The sequence below is a fragment of the Cajanus cajan genome, chromosome 5, assembly GCF_000230855.2.
Source record: "Cajanus cajan strain Asha chromosome 5, NIPB_CcT2T_4, whole genome shotgun sequence".
NCBI classification, from domain to species: Eukaryota; Viridiplantae; Streptophyta; class Magnoliopsida; order Fabales; family Fabaceae; genus Cajanus; species Cajanus cajan.
The window spans coordinates 11,594,296-11,609,359 of record NC_138521.1 but is presented as its reverse complement, the minus strand read 5'-3'; the positions used below and the strand labels follow the sequence as shown (position 1 = coordinate 11,609,359).

General features: G+C 27.2%; 1 protein-coding gene across 1 annotated transcript; it reads right to left on the bottom strand.

Annotated features, from left to right (window-relative positions):
* Nucleotides 1-9,792: 9,792 nt before the first annotated feature.
* On the bottom strand, nucleotides 9,793-11,601 carry LOC145957836 (polygalacturonase-like). The gene is made up of 3 exons (XM_083074245.1): nucleotides 10,365-11,601; nucleotides 10,066-10,317; nucleotides 9,793-9,969 (listed from the first exon to the last, which is right to left on the bottom strand). The coding sequence occupies exons 1-3, from the start codon at nucleotides 10,662-10,664 to the stop codon at nucleotides 9,793-9,795; spliced, it is 729 nt and encodes a 242-aa protein (XP_082930371.1). The 5' UTR covers nucleotides 10,665-11,601.
* Nucleotides 11,602-15,064: the final 3,463 nt, after the last annotated feature.

The window sequence follows — 15,064 nt, the reverse complement described above, 5'->3', positions numbered from 1 at the left end:
AAATATATAAGCTATTTGACCATCATAACTTCTTCTACCATTGTTGTTCAACTAAAACAAAAGAAAAGAAAATAATGATTTATTTTAAAGACAAAAAGGATTTGAAAAGTTAGTGTGGAGCTCCCTTCACGTCAAGACAAAAAGATCAAGGTAACCTCATCTCCCAATTCATGCAAACCCTTGAATTCAAACGCATCTTTTTTTTGTTACGAATCAGAGGTATCCATGAACTAGCAGTAGAGGTTTACTGTCATATACTTTTAAACTTGAAGTGAAGGGAACTCCAACCTAGATTTGATACCCAATATCCTAAAGCAAACACTATCTTCATGTATAAACAAGTGAAAGAGAAGTGTTGATTTCAATATGAAAAACCCTCATTTATATAGGCTGGGAAATAGGTTTGATGAAATCTGGACCATTAAAATTGTTGAACAAATATGTTAAAAAATCTCAAGGATTGATGAAACATGTATATAGTATTAATTACAAAATCCTAGATTATTAATGTTACATTAATTTTACAAATATGTATTAATATTATGGAGGCATGTACAACTAAGTGGGCATTTAAAGAAATTAAAAAGGTACAGCTAAGATGGGTCACTACAATATTATCCAAGAATCATTCACTACAAAAATATGCAAATTATCGATGGATATAAATTCGTCGAAAAATTTATATTTCGGATGGATTTTACCGATAAAAAAAAATTTGTATGAAAAGTTATGTTACTGATGGATACAAATCTGTTGGAAAATTTATATTTCCGACGGATATAAATTTGTCTAAAAATTTATATTTTGACGGATATATTCGTCGATAATTTCTTACGGATTTATTCGTTAATAATTTTTGACAAATATAAATCTGTCAGAAAATTTATATTTTTGATAAAAAAAATTGGTAGGAAAAATTTTATTACTAATGAAATATTTTTGACAAATTTATATTTGTAAAAAATGTAAGAATTTTTGACGAAAATTGACAATCATATATTAAAAAAGATCAATAAAATTTTAAACATATACATATATATATACATATATATATATATGTATATACATATATATATATAGATATATATATATATATATATATATATATATATAGAGAGAGAGAGAGAGAGAGAGAGAGGAGGAATCAAATGACTTACAAGTAACTCTTGATAAAGTTATCTCGCTCAATAACTCACGGTATATGTTGAATTTTATCGATCCAATTGTTAAATTAAAAGTTATTAAATTTTACTAATAATTAATATAGAAAAAATGAATTAGCTTTGGAATAAATTATTTGCTAACAATATAGTTGAAAAATTAATTATTTTAAATTATTTAACTAAAATCTTATTGACAATTTACTATATGATTTTAATATTTTTGTATAACTAATATATTTTAAATTTGATATGAAAATATTATGATATATATAGTTAGATAAGATTTTAAGTTAGTATTTTATTAATGGTTGATAATTAGAAAATAAAACAAGGATAAATACATTTTTGAATTTTATATCTTAGATTTAAGATAAATAAATATATTAAGTTAATTAATAATTTATTTAAAATGTTAAAATTTAATTTATAGGTATGTAATAAATAAATATTTAGAATTTTATAAATTATATTATCATTATAAATTATAAAAGTAATATTTTAAATTATATAAAAGTAAGTATATATAAATAAAGATTAATTACATATAATATATTATTATTATATGTAATATAATTATTATATATTATTATATTTTTATAACAGTCCGGACACACTAGAATGAGAGGAATCCAGAGATAGTACAAGTATCTTTTGGTAAAGATAGGAAAGATTACAAAGATGGTCGCAATGAGGATTGAACCTAGATCCACATGCTTCTAATTACCCCAACCCCTCCCTACCCAATCACTAGGCTAATCCTAGTGGTTAGAGATAGTACAAGTATGAGATTGTATAGTTGAGAATGACTTAAATGAATTAATTTGTACTACCTATACTAATAACATACATTTACTTTTCGGTAGCTTAACTCCTCAAAACTTCTTAGTTAAGCATGTTTGACTTAGAGTAATATAGGGATGAGTAACCTTCTAAGAAGTTTCTTAGAAATTATGCAAATAAGGATAAAACATGTTGAAAAGTGAAATTTTGTGAAATATTGAATTCTTAAGAGGCCAAATATAAGGGGTGTTACATTAATAAATTTACTAAAATTAAATAAAAATTTTCTAACGGATTTATTCGTCAAAATCACATAAAGATTTTCAAACAAATTCTGATGGATTAATTATTTCTGATGTTTTTTTTTTCTAACACCCATTTTTCCAACGGATTTGCATCCATCGAAAATCCTTTGCAAATTCTTTATTTTCGACGGATAATCCTTTTTATCAACGGATTATGTCCGTAAAAAATTTGCATTTTCTTGTAATGATTCTCCTCAACAAGATTGAATGACTCTTTTTTTTTTTTTTATTTATTTATAAACCTATTGTATTGATATTGATATGAAATAAATTATGTTAAAAAGGAAAAATCCACATTTTATATGTTCATGAATTTTGGCAAAGATTGAACACTTTTTTAGTGGTGGTCACGTTTTATTAATATCGTGGTAACCCACGAACAAACTAGTCCTACTAATTAGTACACTAGTTAAGGAATCAATAAATAATTTTTTAATTATTAAGAACTACAATAAAGTTACATGAAATAATATATATATATATATATATATATATATATATACTTTTTAATTAAAAAAAAATTCTTTTGATTCCTTAATTAGTGCTCTAAGGATACTATAGTTAGCATTTTCTCAAAAAAGAAAAAAAAGAAATAATACTTTCTATATAGATTCCAATGTTTGTTTTTAAAATGAAATTAATTTTAAGGAGATTTTTTAGGGTGTTCCTAGCTTTTTTATTTTTTTATTTTTTAATGAGATTTTTTTTAAATTTTTTTCTCAATCTTTTATCTTTTTAATCTATCATTTTATTATATCTAAATTAACTTTCAATTTATTATTTAAAAAAGTTTTAATAGTTGAAAATAATTTTGTATCATTTTATAAATTATTAACCACAAATTTAAAGGATAAATATACCCATATGTTATAACTTTTTATTATAATATAATTATATTTAAAAATATTTATTTATTATAAATTTAAAATTCATAAAATAAAATATATAATATACATTTTACATACTAAAATATTAGTTTTATGGATATGTTAATAATTATTTCTTTGACATATATTTGTGGAAATTATCATCGATCATCTGATTAGAATCAACTTTTACGATTAAAGGTCATTAATATAGTAGTTCAATACTGATATTTTTTTTTAATAAAAATCAAAATTCGATTTATGACTTATACCACTTTATTAATAAAAATGAGTCAAATTTTACGGCTGTTAAGAAAAAATATTAGTAAATATAAATTTGATTAAAAATATATCAAAAAAAATATAAAATTATTATATTATATTTAAATGGCTAATATTATAGTTATATCAAAAAATGATTGTTATTGAAAATAAATTCATATAAGTTTCCAAATAAAAATATAATTCCTAAATTTTTAAATAGACATATAAATCCTAACTTCTAAATCGTTAATCTTAATATAATGATTGTAATTAAAAGATTTAATTCCTCACAGTAACAAAATATTTTCAATTTATGCAAAAGGACATCTAACTTCACCTGGAATGCTCTTTATTTTGAAAATGTTTCTGCAATATTTGATGTACCTTGTAATTGTTTTAGTATTAGCTTTGTTATGTTTGAAGTTTTAAATCCTTGGTTTTCAATTTATAAATGAAGTATTTTTTAGATCCATTATTTTATATTGTTGAATGTATATATTTATGAGATAGAGGGTGTTACGATTTAATTGTTACTACATTGTAATTATTGTTATTTTAGAACTCTAAGGGTTATGGGAGTCCTGAAAGTTAATTTGTTTTCGAGGTTGCTTTTAGTAGAGGTATTTAAGGTTTTTCTTAAGACTTAAACTTCGTAAGTTCAAATCCTAATAAACTAGAGAGAAGCTAGCGAGATAGACTTTGGAGTCGAAGAGAATCCTATTTCCTTCTGACTCCGTAGAAGTGTCCAAACCCTTCCAAGTAGTTGAGTAGTAGTGTTAGATTGGAGGATTCAAGGTTGTAAGCTGAGAATCAAGATAGAGAGTATCGTATGGTGAAATCTCAAGGAAAGTTTGTAGATTAATAATGGTTCACTACTAGAAAAGTACTATTCAACATCGCTATATCTAAATCGGTTCCAGTAGAAACGATGTAAATCTAAAACGCGGTGGTAATCTTGTAAATAAATAGAAAATGTAAATATATTTACATTGGTTTTGTGGAGAAACGATGTAAATATGAAAATTTCTACATCAATTTTGTTATTGATCGATGTAGAAATGAAATCAGAAAGCTATTCTACATCGAGTTTGCTTTTGATTGATGTAGAAGTCAAGGACAAATATTCACCTCGCACGCAAACACACGAAAAAAAAAAACCCTATCGACAACATTCTCAACCCATAAACACACATGGAAAGCAAACCCCCTCGACAGTGTTCTCAGCCTTCTTCTATTCTCTTCTTTTGCACGCTCTTCTCTTTTTGACTGACACGAACTCTTGCTAACCTTCGACCGACGATGATCCTTGTTATCTTAGCCCTCTTCGATGAACAATGTGTTAGGTAAACTTTTGTGGATGCAGTGGATTTGTGTTAGGTTTAATATTAGCTACTTGTCACATTAGGGGTATGAATTGGTTACTTTTGTTGGCTTAATAAATAATAGTTCATAAATATGATGAAAATCATTTCCTTTTATTGTGTGAGTGCAGGAGGTGGATTTAATAATGTTCTAGTTATTAGGGTAGATGCTCTTTCACGATATGTAGATTGGAAAGACAGAGGGACCTATATTCTTTTTGGGGATGTTGCTAGTATTGTACTAGCATAGGTAATTGTATATCTTCTTAGCATTTGCAACATTCGTAGCATATGTCAGCAATTATGGTCTTGTTTCTCAACTATTACAATTAGTTTTATTGGTTTTTTTTTTCTTTGTTGATTAGTGATTGTTGGTTTCTTTTGAATCTAGTCATCTATGGCTGTTTTGATTGAAATCAAGGATAGAAAACCCTTTTGTATGTTTTTCTTCTTTAAAGGTGTTTTAAGAAAAATTGATGATTTTTGAATATTATGGGTACATGTTGAATGAATGGTTGCATGTTGGTTTGGATTGAGTTTATGTAGGTTTGGGCCAAAATCAAGATCTTACTAAGTGTAGAAATTGCCTTCATGTTAGGCACAACTTCATGGCATTAGGTGAGATGCAAGTCAAGGGCTCTCTACCTCATTGACACTAAGCATGGGATAGGTAGCATTAAGCATGAGTTAGTTATGAGCTCTCTGGTTTGGTTACACTAAGCATGGGAGAAGAGGCATCAAGCGTGATTGTCCTATGAGTTCTCTAATTAGGTGACGTTGGCCATAAGATTGGTGGCTTCAAGTGTGAAAAAGTCATAGGCTCTTTGCCTTGACTACACTAGGCACAAGTTGAGTAACATCAAACATGGGTTAGGTAAAGGCTCTATGTCTAAATGACATTGGGGGAAAGTTTACTAGCACCAGACGTGGTTTACATAGAGACTCTCTATCTTATTCTCACTGGGCACAAGTGGTTTGACATTGGGCACAAGTGGAAACATGTTATTCGAGTTAGTTGTTTACATGATATATAATGATGTATGATTCTAATTCATTGTGTATTTACCTAGGATGATGTATGATGATGATTTAAGTTATTGGAACATCAACATCAACATCATCTAAATCACCCACTTAGAATGTGCATTTTTTTAACATCTTGTTCATGTTTTGATGTTTTCCAAACCTATACAACAAAAATATATCTAAGCAGTTCAATACAACATATTATTATCTAAGCAACAATGATTAAAATATAATATTTATCATTTAAATCAAAACAATGTACAAATTAAACTACCTAGCAATCAAAGAGACATAACAATTATGGAGAAAAGACACTAGAAGAGGGATTAAATAGTGTCAATCACAAACTTGAAGTTTTTGAAATAGGGAAGTAGTATCAAAAACCTCAAGAATGAACATAGAAAGTTAACAGAAAAGAATACACAATATTCTTATGTTGTTCCATCTCAACCATTGAGACTATAACTAGTTCTTGATCAACTTAATCAAGATCTACTATCTTTTACAAAGATACAAGTAATTGGAACATAAACATAAACATCATCTAAATCACCCATTTAGAATGTGCATTTTTTTAATATCTTGTTTGTTTTTTGAAGTTTTCCATACCTATACAAAAAAAATACATCTAAGTAGTTTAATACAACATATTATTGTTTAGTTCAATACAAACCTATATAAAATATAATATCTATCATTAAAATCAAAGCAATGTACAAATTAAACCACCTAACAATCAAAGAAACATAACAATTATGGAGAAAAGACATTAGAAAAGGGATTAAATATTGTCAAACACAAATTTGACACTTTTTTGAAATAGGGAAGTAGTATAAAAAACCTTAAGAATGCACATAGAAAGTCAAGAGAAAAGAATACACATTATTCTTATGTTGGCTCATCTAAACCATTGAAACTACAACCAGTTCTTGATCAACTTGATCAAGTTTCACTATCTTTTAGAAAGATACAAGTAATCTTTTTCAAGCCATTTCTAGCTTAACCTAAGTATTCTTTGACTTGTCTCTTTAAGCAACTACCCAAGTATTCATTGAACAACGAAACCTTTATAGGTCACAACAACCAAGTATTCTTTCAAGCCTCTCTAGGATTCAACTACCAAGTATTCTATTAAGTCAAAAGGCAATCTTGAATCCCTCAAGCTTTCATGTTTGAATGATAACAAATGGAAAATTTTTCTATTAGAAAATGTTTTTATAAGAAATGTTATTAGATGAAATGTAAGACATTGCCTGTATTAATTAGATGTTGTTCATCTAGACAAAACTTATTGTTTGTTAAACTAGCATTTATTCTATATCATTAATGATGTCTAACAATGAAGTTTTGTGTCTAAATAATTCCTTATAATTCATAATCTGTTAGAAAAGAACAAAGACATGCTTTACATAAAAAATAGGACAAGTAGATCCCTATAATCATGGAAATGGTCATATGACATAAAGTTGGCATATAAAGAAAAGGATAGACACGTCCTTGCCAATGACCTTAAGAGGCATGGTTATCTATACATCATGCTTCCTAAGATCAATTTCTACCAAAGTCAATGGATGGATAGGAGAAAGCTTAAAAGGTGTTCCACATGTAACAACAACCACTTTTCCCTTTCTAGAATCATCCTAAACATCATAGAATACAAATAAGCCCTAGTTAGCTTACTCAACCATACAATAAAAGTACACAAGATTTACCCCACTTTTTGAACCTACACAATAGGCATAGAGACTCAAGTGTCATGCTCCCTAATGTCGAACACCTCCACTCATACCATATCATCTAGAATCATCTAGTGGTGGATGGTTGACCTTTTTAGAGAATGGGTTAAGAGCCTAACTACCTTACAAAATTGACTTATAAGGTGAGGGTTACTCCCCCTATTATACTCTTTAACTACCTTATCTCTAGTCGATGTGGAACATGGTTTCTCTTTCTAATACACTCCTCACATCTAATACTATTGGGCTTGGTATATGTATAAATAGTGGATGACCTTTTTTAATGATCTAAGATAGGTAGGAGTTAGATTTTTCCCAATACACCCCCTCACACACCAACACATAGGGCTTAATGAGTATATCAATGGTGGGTGTTCCTTTTAAAATTGATCTAGATAACTCTGATAACACCTTTAGAAAGTGGGTTAAGAGTCTAACTCAACTTTACAAAATTGGCATGTAAGATAAGGGTTACTCCCCACTTATACACTTATGAACTGTTTTATCTCTAGTTGATGTGCGGCTTGAATTTTTTTTCTAATATACCCCCTCATGTCCAACATTATTAGATTTGGTATGTAGATAAATGTTGGATGATCCTTTTTAATAATCTAGGATAGACGAGACTTAAGTTTTTTCCAATATACCCCAACATGGTTACTTATTAACATTAAATATAGAAATCACTTAAAGCAAAAAGCATCTTTGAAATAAAATTTGAATTTATGTTAAAATTAATTAAAATAAAGTAAATTATGTTATCCTCTCATACTTCCCTTCCCTCTTATGTTAAAATATACAATTCAATTCATTTAACTTAACGTCATTAATGTAAATTACATTTATCTCCCTTGAGAGATGAAAGTATTATACCATATACCCTACATATGTTAAAATATAAAATAAATTACACTTTTATTCCTTATAATTTTAAGTTTCTATTATCACTCTCTTGTTATATTAACTTAATATCCCTAAAGAATTATCATTATAAGATTTCAAAAAATGAGGGAATCTTAGTGTAAAAGGTGTTTTCGTTATAGTCTTCTTTTGTAATGGAAGTAAACGGGAATTTAATAAAAAAATTTAAAAAATGAGTAAAATGTTATATATTAAAATCTGTTGAAAGAGACCTTAAAATTTTAACATAAAAGAAGAGAGTAATTTAATATTTGTATCTATTAAAAAATGGGAGTGTAATTTACTCTCAAAATTAATCAATTTAATTACTTTTCTTGATCTCGATCATTTGTTATATAATTTGTTCTATATTATTTATAATTAAAATATAATACAATAAAGAGGTCAAAACGTTAATCAGCTATGAATATTCAATTAATACAATATATATGTTTTACCAATCATTAGTATCAAAATCTCAATTTGAGATTTTTAATATCTTATCTATAAAGTAATTAATTATAACATGCATAATATTAACCCCTATTTTATATCTTTAAAGTATTTAATTACCCCATCCGATCCACACAATTGTAGTATTTGAAAAATGTTCTAAAATGAATGATATTTTTATTTATCATTGCAAAATTAATTATACTTTTTCTTTAGTTGCCTCTTAATAATCCTTAATAAAGCCCCATTATAGTAACATATCTAACGAGTGTTATCTAATTTTATAATTAGGTTGTTGTAAAACTTGCGAATCCAACAAGTCTAGTGTCTCTAAGAAGAAAAAAAATATGGTAAAAAAAGACATGAGGAGTTTTGCAACAATATTAAAGCTACTACCAAAGTTGCAACTCTAATTATGTGTTTGATTTATATTTCTCTTATGAATACTATTGTTATTGTACGAAAAATAATGAACCTTTTTTATTTTCATTATACATTTTGAAAGAAAAAAAGGAGAGAAGGAAATCTCATTATTATTATTATTATTATTATATATATATATATATATATATATATATATATATATATAGGTATTTTAACTCCTTATATTCCATTTTTATAGGCTATATATGTTACCAAAAATGATTTTGCAAAAAATCTTTATAAAATATTATGGAAAGTATGAAGAGAGAGAGAGGAGAGATATGAAAATACAAAATTAAAGAACACAATTGAAATATATTTTGCTATACTATGATCATGTAATAAACCATTAAACAATATATACGATTATGACAACATCAAATGTGGTGCACACACCCACTCAATCTATTATATATATATATATATATATATATATATAAGATTATTATAATGAATATATAAATCTGTTAATGTTATAAACAACTTTCTGGCACGAGTGTTCCACTGCTGGTCCCCTAAATGTTCTTACAAGATGACGTTGCAGTTTTGTCGTTGTAGTTTAGGTTTATATCCTGTAATTTGATTCCTTGACATGGACTACTTGGACTGCAATCAAATGTTATTGCCTCTGGTGTTGCTGAAGTTCCATTTATGTTTGAATAAGTTATTTGGCTTATTTTAATTCCTGAAGTCTGGCAAATATAACATAACATATTTGTACGTTATTCCAACAATATATATAATGATTTTGCATATTAATTAAATTTCATTTCTTATAGACAAAGTACCTGGCCTGGACAACCTTGATTGTTAGGACAATAATTTTGATCTATGATGATGGGATTCTCAACTTTGTCCATGATGATGTTTTGGAAGGTAACATTTCTAACGAACCCTTTGCTTGGTCTTGCCCAAGTATTTATCCTCACCCCATTGTCAGATCTAGAGAAGATGGCATTGGTTAGAGTCACATTTTCTACTCCTTGTTCCTCCATTTCATTACCCAAGCTTCCAATGCTGGATGTGTGAATCAAATGATGTACACTTAATTAGATATTATATATAGTGATAAATTTAGTTAGACTACAGAAACAATAATATTTTCTACATGATTGAATAAAATCCAATATCCAGAATTTCCTAGTGCCCTGTAATCTTCTGGAGCCACAAGAGTCCCATCTATGAGGAATGTGACCTTCCTCTTGCATGGACCTCGGAAATTGGTGTTTCTCAGCAGGTACCTCCCTTTAGGCACATAAATAGTCGCAGGACTTTGACTAGTGCATGCTGATTCCCATGCCTTTAAGAATGCTTTTGTACAGTCACTTTTTCCATCTGCTTTTGCCCCAAAATTAACCACATTATTATGCAGTGGTTGGACCTGCATTGGAAAACCCTAACAAAACACATGATGAGATAACCAACATTATAGTTTCAACAACACCCATTTTCTAACTTTTAGATTAGGTATGTTCCCAATGTGGAAAATGCTGTTTGTGAATTTACTTGAAGTACTGAACTCAGATGGTAGTTGAAGATGTTGAATTAATGCTAGATCAATTCAATATATATAGTGTATATGATCTATAAATTAATGTTTCATTTAGCATTCGCCTCAGTGTAATGCAAGTGAATTATACATTGAATACAGAATCTTAACAAGAAAGTTAAAATATGAATGTATACATTCATGAATAAATGATTGGTTTTGATGAATAAAGTCGTAGATAAATCATCTACACAAGAAGATTTAGCTGGTAGATAAACATGCATGCGATATGCTGATGCTTTGCTTAAGTAAAAGGGTTTAATATCTTGAAAAAATTTCTACCTATACTTTAATCAAACTTGAAATTCTACAACAATTAAAAAAAAATACATGTAATTAAGATAAGGAGGATAGATTAGTCTAAATGCACGATACTAATTAATACTTATTATTATTTTGTGCAGTATAATAAAAGCCATGTATATGACGCATACAATGAGTTGAATCAGCAAGATTAAGCACTGCATATTAAATATAATTATGTGTTACTCGATCCACATATAGTCCACACATATATAGTTTAATTTCTAAGTAAAAGACATGTTATGAGCTTTGAGTAATACGTACGACGATTAAAGAGAAATCGGCTTAATTTTGGTCATAAATTAACAAGGTCGTACAATTAAGTACGCTGTAGCCGTATTGCTTGCACTGAAATGCGCAGTCAAATTGCTTATTGCCCAAAATTTGAATGTTTGTAGTAGCCGTTTCTAGTTTTATTGAAAATAAATAGCTTATTTTGGAGATGTAGTTATCCTTAATCTATATATACTAGAGTGTATCAGTGGATGTGATGCATATTACACCTTTTTTTTTTTTCAATGCTTCAGATAAAATTTTAAGATACAAACTAGGTAAAAATTTCAATTTTAAAATTAAGAAGGGATCGAGTGTACCTTATTAATTCTAAAATAAAAGTAAAAATATAAATAAATAAAAGTGCTTTAGAAATGAAAATAGAAGAAAAGTTTTTTGAAAACAATTTCATGGTTTAAATAACCTTTTAGAATCAATTAAATTATTTCCTTATTTCAGTGCGTGCGCAGTACTTGTGAAATAGAAATTAAAAAATAAGTTCAATATTTCTTAAATAAAAACATTAAAATAATATTCTTTAGTATAGGAATTTTATAACTTAGTAGGAACTAAATGTATAACATCAAAGACCAAAAAGAAACATAAAAGGTAAGATCTAAACATCAAAAACCTTAAACAATCCAAAATATAATACAACCTTACATGAACAAAAATGTTATTTAAGTTGAATTAAAATTAATTAGTTTAATATAAGTAGTTGAGATTTGAAATATTGGAAATGAAACGTACGTAACACAAAAATCAAATTTAAAAATTTATGATTGAAATTTAAATAATATAGAAATTAAATTTAGTGTCAAATAAAAATTTAGAAAATATGAAAATAAAACAAGGATAAACACATTTTTTTATATAACTATTATGAAAATATTATGATATAACTAGATAACTAGATAAGAAATATTATGATATAATAACTAGATAAAATTTTAAATTAGTATTTTATTAATGGTTAATAATTAGAAAATAAAATAAGGATAAATACATTTTTTGAATTTTATATCTTAGATTTAAGATGAATAAATATATTAAGTTAATTAATAATTTATTTAAAATGTTAAAATTTAATTTATAAAAATAATATTTTAAAAGAGAAGGGTTATAATAACATCGGTGTAACTTTTACTAAGTATTACATCACTCATAACTTTATATTAAATGTGAATTTTATAAATTCAACTGTTAGATTGAAAGTTTTTTACTCTTAGATCATATATACAAAATTTTATATGAATTCAAGATGATTTGAGATATCATTCTTGTAAAACAAAATTGACGTAATATATACATTTCAAATAAAATATGAGCACTTTGATTACTTTCAAGTTGTTGTTCAATTTAACAAAACTTGATATAAAATATGAACTTTCAATCTAACGGTTGGATTTACAAAATTCACATTTAATATAAAGTTATTGAGTGGTGTAATACTTAATAAAAGTTATACTAGTGTTATTATAACCCTTCTCATTTTAAAATATATAAATTAGTACTTAAACTTTAAAATTTATAATAAGTAATTTAAATTGTATCATAAAATTAATTTTAAATAGAAATAAGTAGATTGTTAATTATAAAAGTAAGTATTTATATATAAATAAAGATTAATTAAATATAATATAATTATTATTACTAGTAATATAATTATTATATATTATTATATATTTATAACGGTCCGGATACACCAAAATGATAAGGATCTAAAGATAGTATAAGTATGAGATTGGATAGTTGAAGATGACTTAAATGAATTAATTTGTATTACTTATACTAGCAACATGCATCTGTTTTTCGGTAGTTTATCTCATCAGAACTTCACAGTTAAGCATGCTTGACTTGGAGTAATATAGGGATGAGTGACCTTCTGGGAAGTTTCTAGAAATTGTGTAATTAAGGACAAAACATGCTAAAAAGTTAATATCGTGAAATAAAATCTTTAAGAGGCTAAATATGAGTGGTTCGTAGCGACCAAATTTGCGACGTCTATAAAATTAAATAAAATAAAAAATAAATATTTTGCGACCGATTTATTCGGTCACTAATTTGGTCTCATACACTTCAGCGACCAAAATCATTGCAACAATTTTTGCGACTGATTAAATTCGATCGCTAATTCCGTCGCTAATGTAAATAGCGACCGAAATCATTGCAACAATTTTTGCGACCGAAAAGTTTTCTGTCGCTAAACAGCTTAACAACCAGGATTTTAGCGACCGATTAAATTTGGTCGCTAATTCCATCGTTAAGGTAAATAGCGACTGATTTTAGCAATTTAGCGACCGATTTTGGTGGTCGCTAAATTGCATATTTTATGTAGTGTTATTGATTTAAAAACACATAATTAACTTTAATGGATATTTCTAATGTTCATATTACGTTTCAGTTGGAAGCATTGCTTGCGCCTCATCACTTCGATGACAGTTTTTATTCCTCAGTTTTATTGTGAAGGGAATGTTTGTGTAGATTGTTTTGTTTGTTTTGGATTAAATCATCGGATTAGTTATTTTTTGTGAGACAGGATCTTAATTTCTGTTGAGAGTAGTGTTTCTTCCATAATCGTTATTTTTACCATTCTTTAATGGCTTTAATGATGTATTTTTTAAGGACGAAATATGAGGTCTACACGACAGTCCAACACAGATAATAATTCATATGTAATGAAATTAATAATACCACGAACTTGAGATATTGGAATAGAAAATTAGTTTGCTGGCCAGAACCTTGAGATACTCATATTGAGTATTAGTCTCATAACTCTCAAAAGATTGAAACTTGGGACGGAGAGTATATGCCTTGAGGAGTTGAGGTCCCATTAAAAGGCAAAGACTCCTAATCATGATAGTTACAAAATAAAATAAAATAAAAGAATTAAAAATGTTTTAAGTGCATAAATATGCTTTATCTTGTTTTAATTATTAAAATTTTATTTCATTTCTAGATCTTAATATTTTCTTAGTATTCTCTTTTATTCCTTCCCATTAACACTAGTTGATTTAGTGCAAGTATCTAGCAAAATGAAAAATATTAAGATGATTAAATTATAAAAAAATTTTCAAATTAAGATAATTAAGTTTTTTTCATGCTAATTTAATTGATTAACCTGTTTCTTATTTTATATATAAATAAGATAATTATATATAATTTTTTTCCAGACAGAACATTGTGATTTACACTTTACAGGATACTTGTTTTACCTTTCTTCGGGTATGCAGATCCTATTTTGAGATTTTCTTAAAACAATTGGTTCAAAAAGAAAATTTTTCCTTAATTATCTCGAATCACTCAAAAATAAGAAAAAGGAAGAAAGAATGAAGGCTTCTCGAGAGTTCACCATACGACACTCTCTATCAGCTTAAAACCTTGAATCCTCCAATCTGATATTACTACTCAGCTACAAGGAAAGATTTGGACACTTCTACGGAGTCAGAAGGAAATAGGATTCTCTTCAACTCCAAAGTCTATCTCACTAGCTTCTCTCTAGTTTATTAGGATTTAAACTTATGAACTTTAGGTCTTAAGAAAAATCTTAAATACCTTTCCCTAAACTTGGTCAACTAGATCTCTACTAAAAGCAGCCTCAAAAGCAACTTAACTTTCAAGAGTCCCTTAATCCTTAGAGTTCTAAAACAACAATAAATACA